At 38.7% G+C, this 23,328-nt stretch overlaps 1 protein-coding gene across 1 annotated transcript; it reads right to left on the bottom strand.

Moving 5' to 3' along the window:
* Positions 1-311: 311 nt before the first annotated feature.
* Positions 312-22,606, bottom strand: ZPLD1 (zona pellucida-like domain containing 1). The gene is made up of 10 exons (XM_010292309.1): positions 22,501-22,606; positions 16,147-16,367; positions 12,770-12,951; positions 12,069-12,141; positions 8,758-8,855; positions 8,037-8,117; positions 7,025-7,196; positions 5,511-5,619; positions 2,452-2,481; positions 312-487 (listed from the first exon to the last, which is right to left on the bottom strand). Exons 1-10 carry the CDS (start codon positions 22,604-22,606, stop codon positions 312-314), a joined length of 1,248 nt encoding a protein of 415 aa, XP_010290611.1.
* Positions 22,607-23,328: the final 722 nt, after the last annotated feature.

Genomic DNA, 23,328 nt, shown 5'->3' with positions numbered 1-23,328 from the left:
ACCTTCAGCATCTTCAGCTTTGAGACCTTACTGGGAAGCTGGAGTCACAAGCTCTATTGTCAGCACACCCATGGGCATAATGTCATACAGTCTGATCACAAACACAATTGAGATTCTCATAATTTTCTATGATTGTTACCAATATCACTGCTGTTTACCTACACAACATCTAGCACATCTACAAATATAGAATAGCTGGAATAGAAGCTGGATACAGCTGGAGTATTGCCTTAGTATTATTTTTTGCGGGAATCATATTTCATGGACAAGAAAGGCAACCCCAAAGAAAAAGTGCAAGTAAATCATCACTTTCAGTTGAAAACTGGGTTTCGGATGCCACTCAAGACTGAACTGTTGGGCCACTTTCTGTGCAGAAGAGTTAAGGAACATACAAAAAACAAAATGCTTGTGATTCCTAGGATGACAATGCCCGAAATCAGTGCGCTGGTGACTGAGTTCAGCTGGAAAGGAGGTCCGTTTGTATGAGCTGCAAGGAGAACAAAAATGCACAGGTAAGATCTGATTAGAATCTCTGAGCAGTACCAAATACTTCTGTCCTTCCATTGCAATACCCTATACGCAGAATAATTACAACAAAGGCGCTAAAACTGTACTTCAGAATGAGCACCTGTCTAGCCGAATAAAGTTTATCTAAGTCTACTTTGAAAATAGTTATTAGTTCTTTCAATACCCATCATGCTGAGGGATAAAGACAGTAAGGATACTTCTAATCCCTCATATGCCAGTGACCAACCTTAACCTATACTATTTAAGGCAAGACTATCACTGTCCAAGAACTATCAAGGCAGAGGTATAAGGATTTGTGGCCTAAACAAGTTAATGGAAGGATTTCTTCCCTGATATCATCATCCACATCTCAATTCAAAGGGTATATAAATCTGTAGCAGTCACATGTGGCATCTGATATCTGAGCTACTCTAAGCTTGTCTGTACGCCTTCACAGAACACTTCTAACGTGTTTATCAATTCTCAGAGAGAAGAGGTGGCATATGTATTTACTATTTAGTGTAGCTCAACAGGCCGTTCATGGGCCAATTCCTGGATAGTAGAACACACACATACAGCTTGTACCACCTTTTCCAGCAGAAGAGAGGAAAAAAAAAAAAAACCCAAACATTTGAGTAGTACGTTCTACCTAAAGCATAAATGTGTGTTTGCTTAAGAGCTATGTTTACCATTACCAGTACTGGAGAGTGAGGTGAAATAACAACATCGCTTCTACGTGGAAAACCAGACAGCTCCTCCCAGAAGCAGCCACCTGCCCTTAACATCATCAATCCCTCCCTCCCCACCAAAGCTGAAAATGTCAGCTCTGTTGATCAGGTTGCCCCCACCTTCTCAACACTGTGCTGCCTTCTGACCTTACTTGTCTTCACTCCACTAAAAATAGTAATCCCACCTCGCTCTACCTCTACACTCTCCACTTGGGACAGCAACAGGCACCAAGAAAGGCTGTTGCTCTGGGATGGAAAGAAGGTTGCTGCTTTTGTTGGATGGGAAGGAAAGGTAGCAGCTATTAACACAGCAAGCTGTGTGCAGCAAATGAAGAATTTGCTTTTTATTATTATTGTAATGATATCCATGGGGAGGAACACACCAGGGAGCAATTCAACACAGGGAGAACTTCATTTCCATACCAGGAAAGAAAGGCAGCTGCTTTTATGGGGTCTAAGTTGAAAAAAGAAGGGAACAAATAGTATTACAGTTCAGAGGACAGGATAGGTTGCTTGTGCCACTCAGACCTGTTATGACCAAGAAGTGGAACGGCCCAGTGGACTGTCCAGTTACCTTGACCATCCTTTTAGTCATCAGCTACTCCTTGTTACCAGCAGAAAACAGTAACAGTCTGAAACAAGTCCTCCAAGTGCCCAAAGGAGAAGCACCCTAAAACTTAGAGAACTGATCTCCCCTGCAGTCTATTTCCTTCATTGCCTTAGCAGACCACAAATTCTATCCAAGCTTGTCCATAGGCTCTTTGTGGCGTTAAATGCCAGGAGAACAGGAGCTGAAGCAGTGCTCTTCTGACTTTGAGCTGTGAACTGAGCTAGACTGCACCATAATAACTATTTTGCTGCTCTATTCCTGCATGGCATGAGCAAATTTTACTGCTTAAGTCTGATTTTGCATTTGACAGTTGCAATGTTCCCTCACCCTCATATGTCATAGCAGCAGATTTTCATTTCAATTCCATCATAGGAATTGGAAGTTGCTATGTTGGTGGGGCTGGGTATGCAAATTAAACTGAGCATTCCAGATTCACTGATTGGTTTCTTTACAGCATGTCAGTGTTGACTCATTTAAATGAAAACAAAAAAAGTCAAGAAGAAAATACATTCCAGCTCAGTGCATAGAGCTCAATCAAAATGGTTCATCTCCTCAGTTGTGTTTCACTCAAACCCTTTATTTTTCTTGGAATTATGATGAACTTACCAAGCTGTGAATTGTTGGTTGGCGTCTCATCTGTATAAAACAAAAGCAGGATGAATTATATTTTACAAATACCTCTGCCTACCTCCTTCCCTCCTTGCAGCACAAAAGCCAATAGTCCTAACTTTATTTTCAAAACACATCAGCTATACTTGCAACATTGACTAGTAGCTTTTAGCCTCTCTGGTAGAATAAGGACAACAACATTAATTATATTACATGGTTCCATTTTTAATGTGAGCACACCAATATGGTGTTACTTAGTATTCTGTGGCAAAAAAAATCCAAACACAACCAACACACCTTAATGCAGGAACCTCTTAATTGAAAGTGTGGCCAGTTTTATTCTGTCCCTCAATAAAAATACAACCATAAGCACAGTATTATAGACAAGTCCCTTCACTGTTAATCATATTACAAGATCTGCATAGGAAAAAAAACTAACCTGAGTTTTTCAAGGAAAAATACATCAGTGACCATAAATGATTGCAAAAAAGCCCTGTCCTCCATGCTCTCTTTTCTCTTGACAGTTACACAGTGGCATTATATTCAGGGAAACATTTCTATTTTGTCTTAAGTTTTTACTTACTTACCATTGTCCATCTCACAACTACATTTTCTTGTCACTGTTTTTGCTTTTTTTGTGCAACTTGTAAGCACAGCTCACGTATACATTTGTTTTGAGTAGCTGTCTTCTAAGTTTAAGTGAAACATCCATCAAAAGCTACACAATTTCACCTTCACAAGTTTGTTTCTATACACAAAGACTAAAACATTTTCTTCTGTGTATGTCTCCTGTAATGACTTATTTTAGATTAACAAACAAGAATAAAGCTTCTCTGAAAAGAACAAAATGTTAGAAATAAGAGTTCAGAAATACACAGGAGAAGGACCATTACTCATTTGCAGTAGCACTATTCAGTTCCTATCGAGACAACTGCATAAACAGCTCTGTTACCAGAACAACTGGTGACCAGAGTAATGGGGAGACCTGGCTAACTCAAGGTGCCTCTGCAGACACCAATGTGCACCGGACCAGCCCCGGGACCGATGCAGCACCAACCTAAATGAGGGAAGTGAGGGGCTGCACAACTGTGCAACTGCAGACCTGATACTGGGGTACGTATTACGGTGAGTCAGGTGCAGCAGGTTTGATGGGCTCTGTACAAATGTATCTGTACTAAAGCTGGACCAGACTTGAAAATAGTATAAGCACCTCCATGCACCAGAGCAAGCCAGCATTGCACCCCAGAACTCCTCATCCAAAACCAGATAGTTCTGTTTGAGTTCTGTCATTATCTTCCCCCCTTTCTTTCCTTGACTATAGTATTTGTGAACCTCACATTTTTAATGCACTTATTTTCACAACGGGAAGGGACAGTGGGAGGAAATTCTAATTCCTTCTTTCTGCCCCAGAAGGAAAAGTGAAATGCAAGTCAGATTAAGTGATTTGCCTAATGCCACTAAGGAAATTCATGGCAGCGTTCAGAACTGAATCCCATTTTTTTCAGAGTACTTCCCATCAAACCACCCTGCAGGAATGGGATGCTCCAAAAGCATACTATGGAGAGGAAGAAATATGTCTAATCTAAAAACCTTTAGCCACATATCTCAAGTAGAAGACACCTAAAAAATTATTTTCCTTTTCCAGCCTTATTCATGGTTTTGTTTAAAACAAAAAACAAAAAAACCCCAAAACAAATCAAAAAACCAAACCTCAACAGTTGTCAAGAAATTATAAAATCATTTATCCTTTCTTTGGGGTCATTAAACATCCGTGGACAGATCTTTGTTTGCTTGCAGTTACACAGTATTTAAAGGTAATTGATGAGTTTTGGGTTTTTTTAATTGTGAAAATAGCATTCACAGCATTTCAATCTTAAGTTGTACTACTTAATGGGGCTTGCTCATAGAACAAGCTTTATCTAAGTTTCCATTCCTTCCCTAAGGCAGCATTTCTCTAGTATACAGGTTTGTCTGAGCAAATCTGTCATTCACTTCCCATAAGTACACATGCATGTGACTTTAAAGTTAGTTCTTTTCACTTTTTCTTGACTAATCAGATAGCTGCAATTCAATTGGGACTATGTATAATGCAAAACAAAAATACTAATTTTCATTGCAGAAATGTTGCTTATAACACAGAAACACAGAGTATTAGTTCTATAAATGGTCTCTTGCTAGATGGTTCCATATTCTGGAGGGTCAGTTGTTCTCTTTATGTATGCGGGCACCACCACTCTGCACATAACGAAAGATTTTATTCTCAAGTGTTTCAGTTATTTTTCCTAGGCAGGACTCAGTCCTGCTCTCAGCTTTCTAAATCTGAGACTGCTGAAATCAGTTGCTTAACTGCAACTGCTTAAATATCTGTAAATGGAATTTCTTTAACATTTTTCAAATATTTTCTTTTTATTATTTTGTCAACAGCAGTCACATAATCTTTTCAGAAAATGCAGATTGCATTTAGAGCTGCCTTTAAAAAAAAAAAAAACCTATAAAAACTTTGGCAATAAAAATAGAAATAATGGAATTTCACCCTGGATTTAAAAGAGTAGATTTTGGCCCACTCTGTTTAGAAATTACAGTGTGTCTGTCCTATTTCTTTCTTATAGCTGAAGGATAAGCATAACATGTATTAATTTTATGCAACACAGATAAAAACCCACAAGTGAAGCTGGAAGAAATGGTTAATAGAAAGTGACAGTGAATATTCATTAGCCATCCAAATTAAATTTCAACACTGAACACAGTACCATAAATTCCATTATCTTCAGTGAAAGCTGGCAAAAAAAGAAGCCAACCAACTGAGTGTGGGTTTTTATAATGGCCTTATATGCATAACAGTATCCCACAGTGATTTTACTGGGGTAGGGAGGAAGCATAAGAGCCAAAAAGAAATATTAGCTCAAAATTTCTACCAAAGACTCCAACAGTAGGGGAAAAAAAAAAAAAACCCAGCAAACTCATGGAGAATCCACTCTTTCTCTAAGTCACTGCAAAACATTTGCCCAGGTTTCTGAAATTACAGCAGTCGATAGAAAAAGTTTGCTTATTCCTACCACTCCTTGTAATGATGGGGCCAGCAGAAATTACAGCATTGCCAGAGGTACTCTGAGGGCTCCAAGTTGTCCTCTCACCAGCATCTCTTCTTTCTCTGTTACTGCAAATCTGAGCAGTTAATCAAAACAATCACAGTTTCAGAGTGGAATGAAATTATTTCCCTTTGTGCTTCCTGCTTTAATGTAAACTCTTTTATAAGCCATGCTGCAACTTTGATTTTATTTCTTAGTATGCATTAAATTACTTCGCAATAAAAACAGCTGCAATATTCCCTAGAAGTGTATCTTATAAATGCCTGGCTTCCTGTTGTATTTTGCCTCACTTCGTTTAAAGAACTATATTGCTGTTGTGTAAAAGATCCATCTTATAGTATATTAAATTTTTAGTAGTTAATTTCCCAAAGCTTTGTTTACAGACAGTTTTCCACAACAAATGTGTTTTGCTTGACTAGGGATAGACAACATGCTACAATCCCTATTCTAGGAAGCTTCTCAAGTTGAAGTTCACACATTTTCCATGGAGTTCTAAATAGCAATGACCCACATTGAAACAATCCCCAGCACTCTGTCATCTGGAATCCACCTTTAACATCTCTAATTTATCATCTACCTTAATCTTGGGTACTCAAGTATGATTCAACCAAGAGCATTTCTTTAGTTTCAAAACTTCTTGTGAAAGAATTTTAAAACCTCCGAACATAAATTCTCAACAGAAACAATGAATTATTTTAAAGTGTAAAATAAAAGTATAAAATAATGTACAAAAGGTCAGAAGCGTACTGAACTGATAGGAATTTAAATTTCTAAACGGAAAGTCATTCAACAGGAAATGATAACTGCATTCTGAAGACATCACCACAGAATATTCTGTGTTTATATGTTTATTTAAATGTTTCAATTTCCAAAATATATTTCTGTTGTTCCTGATGCTCCTACAGTGAAATAATTTCTGAATTGACAAGACTTCATGAACTTCAAAACACCAGTTTCCAAACTATAAGGGAGATGGTAATAAACTATAGGGGCCATAGTAAGTTGTGGGTTTTTTCCACTATTAGAAACTCTTTTCTTTGTCAGTGTAACTGCACTTCACTATAGCTTTAAGTTTTCCACCAATGCTATTCTAAGATATTTATATTCATCCACTGTGATTGTGGATACCTTGTTTCTTAGATGCTACACTACAAATAACAGCTCTGAAGCTGTCTCAGAGTTGTTGCTTTTAAAAATGAATTAAGGAACAGAAGGCAAAGAGGTCATTTCTCACATGTTCAACCACCTGTGTTTTGCAAGTCTAGTATTATTTGATCTCTGGACAACAATATTCATTGCCCTATTCTTCATCAGCTGTTTTACATTCCTTCAGGCAAAAAACACATTCTTACTTCAGACTCTGCAAGTGACCTTCATGCCTGTGCCATCCAAACTTCCATAGCATTTGGATGCAGAATAACTCCAGTGTGCCTATTTTATATCCAGATAATTAACAGCAACTTCTATCTACTGAAACTTACTGGCACAAGAAAGGGACAGTCATCTGCTCTGCACAGCTTTGTCACACAGTGAAGGAAGACCGTAGACATCTTCTGGTTCTTGTGCTTCACAAAGCGAAAGACCTCAAAGGAAAACCGGCCCATTTGGCTCTTGCCATTTTCAATTATTGTTGTCTGCGGGTCCTTGTCACAGCTAGTTTTTATAGAGAAGATTAAAACTAGAATGAGCAGCTGTATGATTAGCATTTTGAATCTCTTAGCTGAGAATAAGATAACTTAAGCAGCAAGTTCAGTGCTTTAGCTACTTGGAAAAGAACACCGTGCCCTCATGTCCAACATGGGCAGCCACAATCTGCCTGTAAGGCTGCACAGTTCTGTGCTGAAATGCTTTCCTACAAAAACATTATGTTTTGTTTTGCGACATCACAGCTATAACCAAGGTATCATTTAATTCCAGTGCCCAAAGAAACTTGAGACCTGAAGCAAAAAGTAATCTGGCATGCTAACTGGTATAGACAGGTAACTCCAAATGAAGACCGTATCACTCCAGAAACCGTCACTGATAAAATTTGACCCGAGATACTGCCAAGATGTTTTTCAGAGTTCCAATTCAAATAAACGTTATTACTGGGAGTAGCAACAGGAGCATCTATTTATCTTTAATCATTTGCTTAACTGCTTTCCTGAACTGGAGTCTATGATATTTTATATCGCTGTCATTTACTACAAGGATACCTTTGGTAAAACAAAGGCCAGTTTAGCCATTCAGTTTGAGTGTTTACGGTATCTCTAGCAGAGCCATTTTAGATATACGCTTCTTTGCCTTCATAATCCTCACGACTTTGCACTTGCTTCTATGTTTACGTTAACAAACAAGGTAAGTCCTAACATGTTATCTGTAAGCCCAGCCCTCAGTCCTCCCTGCTAATTTTGCTTAGCACTTCCAGGCAGTTTAGAACACCACTAATGGAGAAATTTACAACTGTTTTTTAAAGGAAGGACCCACAAAATGCTGTGTTTGCACAGGACCTACCTGAAAAAAAGATCGTATCGAAGATCATCGCTAGGATTACCAGATGGTGTGGTGTAACAGTAGTCCATCAAAACATTCCACCTGCACAGGGAGCAAAGTGATAGATGAGGGAAATAGCAATGTAAGAGTAGGGGTGGAGAGGAAGATAAGATTAAAAGACAGTACAGGCAAGTGTACAAACTGATAATGCAGGCTGTTAACTTGTACATGACCTGTTAAACGCAGTAACTCAGCTTCAATTTATCCTGCATTGCCAGTATATCACCTGTTTCTTCCCACAACTTAGAAAACTAAACAGCACACCATAACAGAATTTTATAAAACAAATCATTTGGTTTCATGCAATTCAACCACCATACAAACACACATTGTATACCTCCTCTCAGAAGTCATAGTCACATACAACTACAAATCAAAACCATCCCACTTTTAAAAGACCTGGAGTTTCTCACTTGATCTTGCAGAAGCCCTTTCTTAAATAACAGCAATATAGGATTTAAAGTATAATTCAGGAAAACTTTCATAATGAGGACAGCAGCAAGATATGCATTCACCATCAAGGATCTGATACCCTCCTGAGAGGGTAGTGATTATCAAACACCAACCATTATTTTAACATCCAAAAGGCTATGAGGAAAGACAGTTGCTTCTGAATCAGAAAAATTTGCAACACCAAGAGCTGAATATCAAGCAAGACAAGAAATAACATCCTTTATGGTACCTGCCATCAAGGTTGGTTGCTCTTACAGCTGCATATATTTTGGTTTTCAAAGGTAAACCTGTACTTGGAATAAGGAGCTGCTGGCTGTAGGTTGAATCCTGAAAAACAAACATTGCCTCAGTGTACCAGAAAACCCACTGTAACAACTCATCTGCATGCACACACTGAACTCCCATCTAATTTTTCTGACTTTTCTATCTAGGGAAAAAGTCATTTACTTTGTTATCTGTAAGGGAAGAAGCAAAAAACAGTGCCAGAGCACCTGCCTACAAGTTTGTCAGTAAAGAACAATAACACTTGATTAGCCTTATCTTATGCAACTATTTTGGGGAATCTATTTATGATTTTATTAAGTGGTTCGATCAGTGATTAAAGAAAAGGTATCATTCATTGACACCTCAGTATGTCTCCCAGTGCCTGCAAGCAAACTTAGCAGCTACTGTGGTTTTCTGAAGGAGGAGCTTAACTGGGTTGTCACAGTGCACCCTTTCCCAGGAAAAGTTGTTAAGGTTATTTGATCTAGTGGAGATAGCAATGCCACCAGGTTTTATGTATCTTAAGCTGTAGTCTGGAAGAATAGACACATTCTACTATCCATGTATTTTCTATGGAAATTGGCTTGTTGAAGGCTTCAAGTAACAAACATTTTCATATAAAGTCTAGTATTTAAAAAATGCTGTTTCAAGAAATCCATATATAACATAAAAGTTGGGAATTCCCCATGTACTACTACATAGATATAGCTGGTTTACTGGTTTCTTGTTCAAAGGCTGAACCATTAACATCACTTTAGCAACATGACCATGAAACAGATCCAAGTGATAGAAGTTACTTCAACATACCAAAATGCACTTACTGGTAACATCACCTCTGTCAAACAGGTTGCTAATCCAGAAAGCACAGAGACTCTGCATGTTGAGACCTCTTGTGAGAGGTCAAAACACTCAATACATAAGAAAAATTTTGTTAAACAGAATTTTGACCAGGCTCAGTGTGGCAGGCAAGACCAAGAGCAGCAGCTGACAGCAACAAGAAGGATTAAGCACATAAATCGAGTATTTTTTCAGAGGGAACAATGCCAAAATTCACAGCATGCCCAATATTCAATCTCTGCAGCATCGAAGGCCTTGGGAGGGACACATGCACACGCACACCAGCTCTGCAACATACACAGAGCAAGACCTTGACGATCCATTCAGTAAGTTTGCCTTCTTTAAAATTAGTTATACATTTCTCTAACACGTAGCTCTGCCACATTTTGTGAACTGATTAAAAAGTCTACAGCAAGTGCCTCATTATTACATTAGTTCTTTTTTTTTTTTCTTCCTTAAAGAGTATTTTTTATTCATTTAGAGAGACCTTTACAGGAAGGCCAAAAAGCACATAGCTGCTTAGGCTCTGTGAAAGCCCATTAAACATTTTGCTATTAAATTCTTTTTGAGTCTATCATAATGGCTCTTCTTGTCTTTCCTAACATTAACACATGCTAACACCACAAAGTGAGTGTAAACATCACCTTGTGAGGGAAGATGGAAATGAGCCGAGAAGATGCAGAGTCAATGTTAGGAAATGACACTACAGCTAAAGTTTGAAAGTATGGGTGCTCACAGTCAAAAGCCACATCTGTACACAAGCCCTCACCAGTACCAAGGGTGGACAGGAGCCTCGAGGCCCCTCCCAAACCCAGGATTCTCTAACAGGGACCAAGTGAGCCCACAGGATCAGAGCTCGCCAAGACCACGGGTGCCCCAAGAGGCACTCCCTACCAGGCAGACTGCAGGCAATCCACAAGCTGTCAGAGTATACGCCCAGCCCTAGGCTGTGAACCAGAAGAGCATACCCATCACTTGAATCTGCCAGCCTTAGCAGTATTATTCATGCTAGTGCTACTCACTAGAGTAATACCACTGAAATCAGAAGGATAAGACACCACTGTTCATGACAGATGTGTAAACTCACTGGGGTAGGGAAGATGAAAGCCCAGCTTGGCATGTGGCATTTGAGCAAAAAATGTGCTCAGTACAAACATCAATATAGCATTTGTACCTGACTGTGTGCAGAACTGGGGCCTGAAAAGCAGCAAACATGTGGTGGTCAAATGCTCGTGCTGACTGAGAACTTTGGATACCCTCACCCTGCCCCATCTTTTTGGTCACAGGTTTATTTAAAAATGAGAGAAGTACAGTCTTCATTTTAACAGATTATAGGTTGTTATTTGGAGCGCTGCTCTGTCAAACAAACATGATTTCTTTTAAGCATGCCTTTGGAAAACGTCCTGTTACAATATTTATAGCTCATTATGTTCAAAGCATAAAGCATTGACTTTTAAATCAGTTGCATGAATTATAACTCAGCATCATGATGGTATGAATAATAATGCAAAAAAAAATCAGATTCATAATTTACAAAAATGTTGCTTGATAGATTGAAAAATTGATATTTAAATCAGGTGTTTAAAATGTATGAATAAAAATTTTAATCAACACTAAAATATAATTTTGGGGATTAATGTTGTTAAGTAGAGGTCTGTGCACTTTTCACATTTTACTGTCACCATCCGTATTTACATAGTAAAAGCTTATACAATAATGCATATTCAGGTTAAATTATCTAAAACATATGGAAGAAGTGCGAGTTGAAAGCTGTTAAAATTAACCCTTAGTCTTGAAAGTCCACATGACAAGGCAATAAGTACAGTGGGCTATAGATTTGGAACAAATACCACATCCCTCGCAACAATTACATATGATTAAAAACACTCTGATGAGTCTTGAACATAAAAATATCCCCTGAAAAGTGCTACAGTTTATTTCTAAGGGAACGAGTCTAGAATATTTTTATGGAATTCTACAGAGTACTCTCTGTATCGGTACAATATACCTATACACATATACACACAAGACATATCTATAGAAATATGCACAAACACACATATACATAATAAATGCAAACACAAGTATGCACTCTGGAGTATGATTATTATTACTACAATTGATTATTCACATGGCACTAGAACCTGAAAGCCGGAGGTGTAAATTGAGGAACTGTATAAATACAGGACAAAAAGACTGTGTGTGTCCTCAAAGATCAGCTATATAAATACAAGACAACAGGTACATGCAAATGAAAAGGACAAGGGAACTCAGAGATGACAGACGCCTGGATGAAGGGCCTGATTCTTCCTGGGAAGAGTGGGAAGGGAATAGCAAATAATGAAGAGGAGTCTATACTTTGCTCTGCTAATCCAGTTTGCACACACATAGTGGGGAGAAGGATTTAGTCTAGGTCGTACTACTGTGTTTTATACTCACATTGTAAAGCAACAAATTCAAAGTGCTGATAAATGTACCGTTGTTCTCTCTTACAGAAATAGCAGCTGATGACCTAAAACAGAACCAGAAACAAATGAATATCATGAAGGATATCTTATTTTTGTGTCTACATACTTCAGAATTTTTTATCATTAAAAAACTCGAGTAACAAGGAGTTAATTTATGCATTTGGGTTATAAACTTCAGAAATAGGAATTTATAGTGGAAACACTGACAGAACCTTAACTATGCAGAAAATAATGGATACTGTTGAAAACATGAATCAGAAAAATAATTAGCAGAGAGGCAAAGTGACAAAAAGTAACCCACTTTTCATGATCTATAAGGTTTACTCATTGAAATATTTTCTCTTGCACTCTATTCACATGCTTACAAACGATTTCATGAAGAATTTCCATTTTTTCGCTGCTACCATTTTGTCATCAGAACATTGGAATTTTAAGGGAGTTTTACATTATCTAAGCCTCTTTTCATAAACAATATTATCTCATACAATGATGCTACAGGATTTTCTTTTCCTTTGCATCACCTCTTCTTTCGGTGCTTTTTCCTTTCCCTTTACTCTTGCACAGCTAAAAATCGCTATGTTGACAATACTGCTGTGGCATGCATATATACACATACGTATGGGCTTACATAAACATGGCAATGAAACACATAGCAGTGAAAAGCACACTTACGAAGCAAGCTGGGTATTGTTAACCAAGTACTCCAGTGGATAGCTACAGCTAAATTTGTACAGAAGGCCAGGCAAATAGCTGATAATCGTTGGTGGGTCTGGTGTATCAATATAGCCTGAAATATTACCTATCTGTACCACTGAGGTATTTCCATAAGCATTGATACCTCGACCTGAGGATACCTATTGAGGGAGACAGAAAACTATTATCAGAAAATTAACTTTGGAACAAAAGATACCTAAGGACACTGATGCTTTAGCCCATAATTTACTCAGAGGTATCTTCAGGAAATCCTTCAAAAATTGATTTAGTTTAACAACATTCCCTGAGTTCTGTTTTTCACCTCCCCGAAATCATGCATATACAGTTCACAAGTGATACTCTTAAATATCTGAGGATTAAGATATGTTCTTAAAACACAGACTTGAGCAATGTTTGAAAAAGACCTAATGAATCCTGGAAGCATTTTTTTGGTAGGTAATTTTTTCTGACCGTTCCCAGTGAATTCACATGACTTACTGGGAAAAGCTGAAGGAACTTTTCTGTTACAGTTAAAAAAATATTAGTTTAAAATGAGCTTCCACATGCAATAAAGTCAACACACAAGCAATTTCATTCATAGAAAAAATACTCTGTCGCTCTTGAGCTTGGTTTTTGACACATCAAAACCAGTGTATTTCATAAGCAGATACAAGCCAAACAGCTGAACTTTGAGCCTGTGTTTTTGTCTACATTATAAATCTTTAAGTCTAAATTATAAACTATGTGCAAAGAAAAACAGTCAGAAATGCAAGAGCTGAAAAGTAACACAACCTTGGTGCCAATGCAACCTTAATTTAGTCCCTGGACATGTGCTGTGTTGTTCAGGCTCAGACTGTGCCAGAGCCAGCAATAACATGCAGCTCTCCAGAAAGCTGAAGGAAACGCTTTCCTCCTGGTAGCAGCCCAGCCCTACTTCATCTGTAGCTACTGATCTGAATAAAGGGGAGGTTTGAAAACAGCAGGTAAGTGCCACAAATTACTGTCTCAGTAAGCACATGCACAATAAGGCAAATTAACACGGCACTGGACTACTTCTGTAGCTTTTTTTTTTTAATAACTGCCTTAGCAAAACAGATGCTTTCAATAGCTTTAGAATACATGGCTTCTTAAAAAGACATTTCATTACGGAAGAATCATCCTGAGGTGCGCATGAGCTGTATCATTTTGCCCTAAGTAGCACAGGATACACAGCAAGTATTTTGATTTGTTTGGCTACAGAAAAGACGACAGATGAAGACATGGCTTCACAAGACGACAGATGCAGCCATGCACTTTGCCAATAGCATACCTAATCATTTGCTAAATGTCAGGAAAACGATGAAAATCAAATTTCCTCATACCTATTTCTTGCTTAAAAACACAGGCTAAAGCACTACAGTAGCATAGCCCACTACAGCTCAGTTTAGCTTCCTCACCACCCCACCTCCAAAAAAAAAAAAAAAAGAAAAGTTGCATCTGCCATATTACAGACAGATCTGGGTTTTACCCTGAGTTCTGCCTGATCTGTTGTCTTTCCTTTACTTTTATTGAAAATGAGTTTGAAGGTCTTTGCTGTGAAACACAGCCAAGAAATGCATGGGATTGTACTACTCCAGTGTGGGGAACACGATAAGAAAAGCTCCCTGCTCCTTTATTCTCTTTGTTTGTGGCACAGTGTGCATAAACTGAAAGAGGATGAGGGGAATTTTTGGTTATATTTTTAGCAGCTGTTGCTTTGTCTTTGTATCCTGTGCAGCTTTGCGGGGGGAGGCTTCACGGGGAGCTCTAGTTATTTGGACTTACCAGACTGGTTTTTGGTTTGGGGTTTTTGTTTGGTTTGGGTTTTTTTTCCTTTTAAATATCAAGCTCTTACAATTATATTCAAATAGAAAGTTCAGGGAGTTTACAATGTGACTGACTCCATGGGAACAGAACAAAGTTGTTTCCTGGCAAATTCTTCTACTGCAAGTCATGGAGGTGCTACAGCTTTTCAGGGAAAATGGGAAAAGAGAATCTTGAACTTGCAGAACTGGTTTTTGTTGAAATTTTGAAAGAAAACTCAGCCTGAGGCAAATAGGTGACAGAGCATATCGAACATTTCAGCCCCATTTCACAAAATTATTAGCAACAAAACAGGGAGCTTGCTATAAAAACTGACAGGTATCTGTCAAGGGCAAGTATGAATTCCAAATAGAATATAAGCCTTAAAAACAATACCTTTTTACACTTGTTTCTGTAAGTTATTCATAGATACTTTGATACAAGTCATCACTGCTTGTACAGTGTGATATACACACAAACTGTAAAACTCTCCTCTCCCTTGGTTTAGAAGGTTTGAGACCTGAGTTCCCGTTTTCTCCCCATTCAGAGTGAGATAGCTTCATTGAAATAAAATTAAATGATACTGGTACAAAACAGCCTTCAAAGTCAGCTCCTGGATCAGATTCTGGTACCAAAAACTCACCCACAGCTAAGGATTAGATTTAGTCATTAGATGGACAAAGATGTGCATTATCCATGCACGAAACAGCAACATAGAATTAATATTGTGACACTGAAGTCACACCACCAGGCAAAATGGCAAAACATCATAGCATAGAGTGGCCATGCACTAAGAGATGAGAGCTGAACATATAAATCTGAACTTCAGTCCCACATCTTGACTTTTTTGTCATGAATTGAATGCACAGATTAGCCTTTTTTCTTTTTTTTCTTTGTGTGTCAAACATTCAAAATTTGCTTGACAACTTCAGTTTGTTGCCAGGCAGTTCCCTATTGAGCTGAGATCTTCCCAGAATGTGCAACACATCATGGCATAGCTAACAGAGATGTTTATTGTGGTTTGGGCCCTCTGGCCAGACTCTCTTCCCTGCGACATTCAGCCTGAAGTCACTGCCTTATCACAGAACATATAAGATCAGTCAGCAAGTCTCTCATATGAGAGCACAGAAGTAGGTACCCAGACTATAACTCTCCTCTATCTAATCCACTCTTAAAAATATTTTACTTTCATTTTCCAAGTGGGTATTTGAAAAGTTTCAGCAAAATCTAAGACATATTCAGCAAGACTTTTTAAAACAGCTTGGAAAAAAATCTCATTTTTCCACTGAAAAAAATTAAAATTAGAAATATACTTTCTAGTCAGAGGACAAATGTGTGTCCCACCACATTTTCTCATTAGTAATCAAGATTATAAGTTACTGACTTTCTCTGGTTTTCTTTGACGTATACAATATATTGCTAACTGGGCAGGACAAAGTAAACTTTATCTGTAAAAGACAGAATGCTGTCAAGGCCATTCACTTGATCCTATGCATAAACAGCAATGCTATGATTTCACTTTGGCTTTGTCTTACCACTAAAGTGTTTCCACAGGATTCTAAAGTACTCAGATTGATGATGAAAATGACCACTGCTGGAAAGGTGTTGTTATTGATGAAACCCCTGCAGTGGGCATCCCCATGTTTCCCATTCAGTGCCAAATCTGTCTCAGAATAACCGGAGAAAAGAACTGTGCAAAAATTTATCTTCATAGTAATTGTCTGTACTCCACAGAAGACATTAATATCTCGTTCAGCTGCAAGAAAAATATAGGAAAAGGCATTGTAAGAAGATGTATTTCAACTAATCACCATATAATTATTGTAGCAGTTAGTCTAGCATTGTAACTTCTGATCGAATCAATTTTTAGACCACAGTCACAGCAAGAAATTGGAATATAAAGGTCAAAATTGCATTATTCTGAAGAACAGATTTGACTCTACAACTTCACTAAAGAAAAAAACAAGAATTCATATAGTAACGTAGTCTACCACGCAAAAAAACCATTATTCTAAAATTCCCCGTGTGCATTTAGTAGCACATTCATAAACCAAAGCACTGCCACAGAGGGGAAACAGCAAGTGGTTAATTTTTTGGAGGCTGATTGAACAGCCCCCTTTCAGAACAGAAATTTCCACAGATTTTGAGAAACTCAGGAGGCTGAGTTCTGCCTTCCAGCCCACTCTGGCATGGAAGTCAAGTGCGTTTGGCTGAGGTTGTCTGGAGTCTACTTTGTATGAGACCGCAGTCTCAGGCTGTGCAGACTTTGAAGTACAATCAACAGCATATCAGAGCAATTTGTTATGATATCTTTAAAGTTGGGGTTTTAAGAACCATCAACTTTAGCTTTAATGAAAAATCAGTTGGCTCTTGAAAGACAATGATCGATACTACAAAGCATCTTGCAATCTTTCATTCTGTACATTATGACAATACAAAAGACCTAGAAAACAGCAATTGTTACAACTGATCAATTTTTGAACAACAGCAAAAAAAACCTTCTGGGATGCATTTGACCTTTCATTTGAACGTTCTGAAGATTTTTATGTACTTGAATGGAAAAGCATCATGTTAGGATATAGGCACAAGCAACAGTTTGTTTTGCTTTAGAGCTATAACATAGCTTTTCTATAAGCTCTTCTCTGCCTATAGGTGATGGGGGGGCTATTTTGGTTTTTTCCCCTAGCACTTTATAAAAAGACATACTGCATTGTGTTAAACACAGACATTACTCCTTTATATAACAACTCATTTATTACACCTGCTTGAAGATTAAGTGCTATTAAAAATTGCAGAACAACTTCAGTCAATACTATACCATTAAGCCTGCTGAAATGAATTGTTTCATTGCATTGTCACAACAGAGAGGAAATGAAATCTCCATTACAATGAACTAGCTCTTCCCCCATGGTACAGGAGCACAAGCAGTTTAATTTAGACAGCTTTAATGGTGGCTTTAAAGCCAAAACAATCAAGTGCAGGAAATAACAGGCTAAACTAGGTCCTGAGCTAACGTGGTGACATAACATGGTGATAAATGTTACTCACTGTGTGTAAATTTGGGCAGAAAGGTACTGGAGGCAAGACAGGAGTTGAAGTGATTTGACGTTAAATTCTCCTGGTTTGTACATATACATAATTCCACTCATATAACTTACAAAAATCAAGAAGAAGCATGCCTTGGCCTTCACCACATGAGGACTGTTATGATCTCTTTAATGGGTATACTAAGGTAGAGGGAACAGTGCAAAAAGGCAAATGGCAAAGTGCGCCTTTACACTTACTTGGACCAATGCACAAACAGTCAGATTGTAACAAATCGCAGGATGCAATATAAAGTAGCTCAGTTAATTTTATATCTCACTTCAAGCCTTTTAAAAAGCAGGTTATTACTTTACCTGTTAAGGTACCATTACCGCCTGCAAAATTCTCATTTGACACTAAGGGAAATGAGACCATACAATACAAAAACAACCTTTGTGCTACACAGGAGGATAAAAAAGCCAAACCTTTCCAGACTGAACCTTTTCAGCCCGCTACTTTACAAGCAATTGTTACCAAATTAGTCCATTCTGGAATTAGAACAACATTATTTGTTCAGAAATTAATCTGAAACCAGGTGCAAACAGATCTAATGCCCCTTTAGATGCTAAACATCTAGCTCGTTTCTTGTGACTTTAGAAAGGTAAATATTATTCCTATATAAGTTTAAACAAAAAATGTTTGCACTCATGCAGTAAAAGCTTCTGGTTTTCTGAGTAAGAGAGAAGCGATAGTTTGGAGGTTAGGTCACCCAGCTGAAGAAGCCTTAAATATAATGACCTCTTTGGCACAGAGTTTCCATACAGGCAAACCATTTAGCTTCTTTCTGACTCAAATCACACAAGCTACCTATAGGCAACAGTACTCACAGGCATGTCACATGCAAAACAGAGTAAAGCTCATGAGGTACATAGATACTACAGTAGCAGAGACCATCTCGAATCAAGGACAAACTCAGGCAACATGAGCCAAATGCTGACAGCTCCACGGCCCACTTCTGCTCTGATACCTTCCACATCTTGCCAAGACTCACCCCAGAGCAGGCAGCGAAAAGCCTGCAGAGGAGAAGAGTTTGCCACAGAACACTTGACAAAAGTCATTCCACCAGAAGAGGTGTGCAATGACACAGTTCAAAACCAGCTTCCCTGCATGAGCCTCCTTCTTTGATCAAATCGCTGCTTTAACAATGAATTAAAATGCATAGTGTATGTGAAAAAGCTGCAATATTTTCTGAGCTTCTGCTAAATTCTCAGTATGTACTTAGAGCAAGAGGCCCCCGGAATCAAAACTGTGCATTTCCCACCTGAAGAGAGACAGACTGCTATAGCTCCATACCCCAAAAGTCTTCTAAAACGTATGTTTTATTGCAATGCAGAACTAAAGCTTCTTTTCTCCAGATAACTCTCTGAAGGATGGCAGGATCTAACTTTATTACTACTTTCTAGAACACATCTAGCTTTTGGTATAAAAAGTCGCATTTTTTTCAAGCTACCAAATATGGGGGTTTTTTTCTTCATCCCCGCTGACTATTGCTGACACTCTAAAACAAACTTGCAAACTGCAGAAACAAAAGTCCTGCCTGATTATTTATCATCCTACCTATGCAACACCATCCCTATGCAAGAAGTCACCTAAGCAGTGAAGGATAAAAGCACAAACAAATTCAAAAATGGATGAGCTCAACAGGTTCCTTTAGGAAGGTTTAATTTCTTGTTTTTGCCGAACACAACTTCTGTTCTTCACAACATTTAAAGAAAAAGAGCAGACAACTTCAAAACCCAATGGCTTCTCTGGTATCCACACACCACAAACCTCAGTAAGAAAGCCCATTCACGCCCTATGTTTGGAATTTTATCTGACAAGAATAATTACTTGTGTGGAACAAATAAGGAACAGGAAGAAAGTCTATCCATAACCAGGCTCTTTGAGCAGTATCTCAGCCTGGAAAGATACTTATAATCATACAATCATTAGTGTTAGAAAAGACCTTTAAGATCAAGTCCAACTGTCAACCCAACACCACCATGCCCACTAAATAGTGTCCTGAAGTGCCATGTCTACACATTTTTTGAATGCCTCCAGTGATGTGGCCCCACCACCTCTCTGGGCAGCCTGTTCCAATGTTTGACCGCTCTCTCAGTAAAGATATTTTTCCTAATATCCAATCTCAACCTCCTCTGGTGCAACATTCCTCTTGTTCTATCGCCAGTTACTTGGGAGAAGAGACCCACACCCACCTCACCACAACCCCCTTTCAGGTAGTTGTAGAGAGCGATAAGGTCTCCCCTCAGCCTCCTCTTCTCCAGACTGAACAACCCCCGTTTTCTCAGCCACTCCTCATAAGACTTGTGCTCCAGACCCCTCACCAGCTTTGCTGCCCTTCTCTGGACACGCTCACGCACCTCAGCGTCAATCTTGTAGTGAGGGGCCCAAAACTGAACACAGGATTCAAGGTGCGGCCTCACCAGTGCCGAGTACAGGGGCACGCTCACTTCCCTATTTACAGGCCAGGACGCTGTTGGCCGCCTTGGCCACCTGGGCACACTGCCGGCTCATGTTCAGCCGGCTGTCAACCAGCAGCCCCAGGTTCTTTTCGACCAGGCAGCTCTCCAGCCACTCCTCCCCAAGCCTGTAGCGTTGCATGGGGCTGTTGTGGCTGAAGTGCAGGACCCGGCACTTGGCCTTGTTAAACCTCATACAGTTGACCTCAGCCCATCGATCCAGCCTGTCCAGATCCCTCTGCAGGGCCTTCCTACCCTCGCATAGATCAATGTTCCCACCCAATTTGGTGTTATGTACAAACTTACTGAGGGAGCACTCAACAATACTTGTTTTAAAACGTTCTCTTTTTTGGACCTCTCTCACACCACTCCCCTTACACTTGAACTCTGAGGGCAGCAAGGCCAGCACCCTCAAAGCCACAGCCTGAGCCAAGTGCTAGGGAAGCAAGCTTAGCGAGAGTGATCCCCTTCTCCCTGCTGAGGCTCTTACCACCAGTCTTCTGGGGTTCTTAAACTCAGAAAACAGAGCTCCAGCAGGCTCACTCAGCTCCACTAGCCCCATCTCATTACATAGCAGTGCCTTCTGCATACTGAAAACAATACCTGTCAAATCTGGGGACAAAAGGGTTTTCTGTTTTTTACCTCCATTTCAAATGCATGAATAACAAGCAGAATTATTTTTCTTTCCTAGCTCTCAAAATCAGCACCAAGACTGTTGTTTAAATTCCAACCCTTGAATCTTTACTGCCCGAGATCACAAACAAGAAAGAACAGGACTCTACTCTCAGCTCCTACGGGCAGTACAAGGTGATTAGCATTTACTTAAAAAAAACAACCCCAAAAAACTGTTTACTTGTAACCTAAACAGATTTTCTCCCAAGTCCCTGAGATTTGGCAGACATGGAATCTGATATAACCCTTTTTTCTGAGGCAGAACTGCAAGAGGCCCCTCAATACCCACAGTAAGAGCTGGATTCAATTCAAGGGTATCATGTTGCAAATATAAAACCTTGGCACAGGTCTGGTGAAAAAATGACCAGAGAAGAATTTAAAAAGCACAAAAAGAGGAATCTAAACTTCCCTCTAGCTGTTGCAATCCTCTCAAGCAACCTGAAACAGAGAAACATTTACAGGAAAAACTACGAAAGGTAGATCTTAGGCAGGTGGGCACAATTCACTCATACTTTTGAGGCAAGCCTGTAAAACTTTTACTGAAGAAGGGAAACATAGAAGTAGTGTGTGAAATAGTCAGTTAAACAGTGATTTTGTCAGGGATGGAGACTACATATTTGATATTCTTTGCATGTCTTATTTCTCTGCTCTTCCTATTCACAATTAAGTGAAAAAGGATCAAACCCATTGTTGGTCTTTGTGTCAACAAAGCACCTAGCAGTGTGGTGGTAACACAGGAAACAATAAACAGGCTGTAGGCTTTCTGCTAACTTAAGTTTAATAAAAGAGCTGATCCTTCCTGAAAAAATCAAAATTATTATTATTCAGAAAGCAACAACACTGAAAGGTATTACAGTGTAATGCTATACTGAGAGTTCATCACTATGCTGTTCAATTCAATTGCTACCTCAGAAACACAAGATGTGACTGAGCCAGTATTCACAGCCTTTTTTATTCTTCTTATTCTGTCCAAGAAACAACTGAGGCAGGAAGGATAAGCAATGTAACAGAGACTAAAAGCATTCTTTAGCTGAGTAAACTCCGATACACATGTCACTAAGACCAAAATTTCATTTCTATTTCTCATTGTATTAACAGCTCCAGACATCTGATGTCCCCAAAATGACTTAATTCCCATTCTCTGAGAGGCATGAGTGTACATCATATACACATACATCTTATTGCTTCACCTGCCCCTAACCAAGCACTTAATGTTGATGTGAAGCACTAAATTTTGCCATCAACTTCATTTTTCTCAAAAATATCTATTTCTTTATTTCACTAAAAGGACATAATTATATTCTCTTGCCCAGATAAAACATGAAAGAAAACCCGGTTGGCAGTTTCAGACACTTAAATCTAGGGAGAACATTTACAACAACATGACCTCTGGTGAATTTCTTGGACAGGATAGAGCTCTGGAAAAAGCAGGTCAAACCCCACTGATGTGAGAGGAGTTGTATTCATTACTACTATGCTGAATTTGACCCATTGTGCAATTAAGAAGAAAGTGCAACATTAGAGAAGTTTCATTGTCACCGAGATAGTTAACACTTAACATGGAGTCCTAGCCCTAGGCTTCAGACAGATTTAAAGCTCTGTATTTAAAAATAAGCACTGCTTTGAACCACAACAATAAAGAAGCCATTAGAAAAAAGTCTATTAAACACTTACCAGGAAACCTGCTATGGAGGTTAGCATCACAGTTGTATCCATTGAACTGAGCAGTCACTGAAAGCACTTTAATCGTCAGCAGGAGCAGTAACCATACCTGTTCCATTGCAAAACCTAGCAAAACATCAGGTGGTTATTACACACATCTGTTCATTGCATTAAAGACGCTTACTGCAGACATTTAAACCACTCGGGAGGTGATGGTCTCCAGCAAAGGAATTAGAAATAAAGCTCACAAGCTTATAGGAAAGAGGCCACAGGCAGCAGGGCCCATTTCTCTACTTCTGAGTAATGTGTAATTTCTATTAGCTTCTACAGCTTTTAATCATAAATTATGGAAAAAAAAAAAAAGTACTCAAGGATGATACAAAAGAAAAAGAAAAAATCTCTAAAAGATATCGATAGATTTAATACTTAAATAAAGCTTAAATATTTAAACTCCAACAGCTTTTTAGACATTTCAGTATAAAAATTCTTCGAGAAAGGCATCTTAGAACAATAGTTTTATTTTAGCCAAGTCCTTGAAAACCATGCAGACAAATGGCTTCCTGAGCAATTCTCAGGCTCAAGGTCCTAGAATAAAAATCAGTTCATATCTATTTGCCAAAAATCTGTTCTTTGAAGCATGAATGCATTTGCATTGAGCTTATGTACTCAGACATAAGTGTACAGACAGTTGCACCTACATGAATTGTATCTGGCAACCAGACCAGGAGACCAGAACACATGAACTTCTAGTGTCTTGAGTAATTATTCCTCTTGGGAGGAAAACTCCAAGGTGTAATACCTGTGGTATTTAGCCCAACCAAAAAAAAAATCTGTTTCGTG

Source organism: Phaethon lepturus, unplaced genomic scaffold, assembly GCF_000687285.1.
Source record: "Phaethon lepturus isolate BGI_N335 unplaced genomic scaffold, ASM68728v1 scaffold13990, whole genome shotgun sequence".
Lineage (NCBI taxonomy): Eukaryota > Metazoa > Chordata > Aves > Phaethontiformes > Phaethontidae > Phaethon > Phaethon lepturus.
The sequence above is the reverse complement of the archived record's forward strand: the minus strand, read 5'-3'. Positions and strand labels throughout refer to the sequence as shown.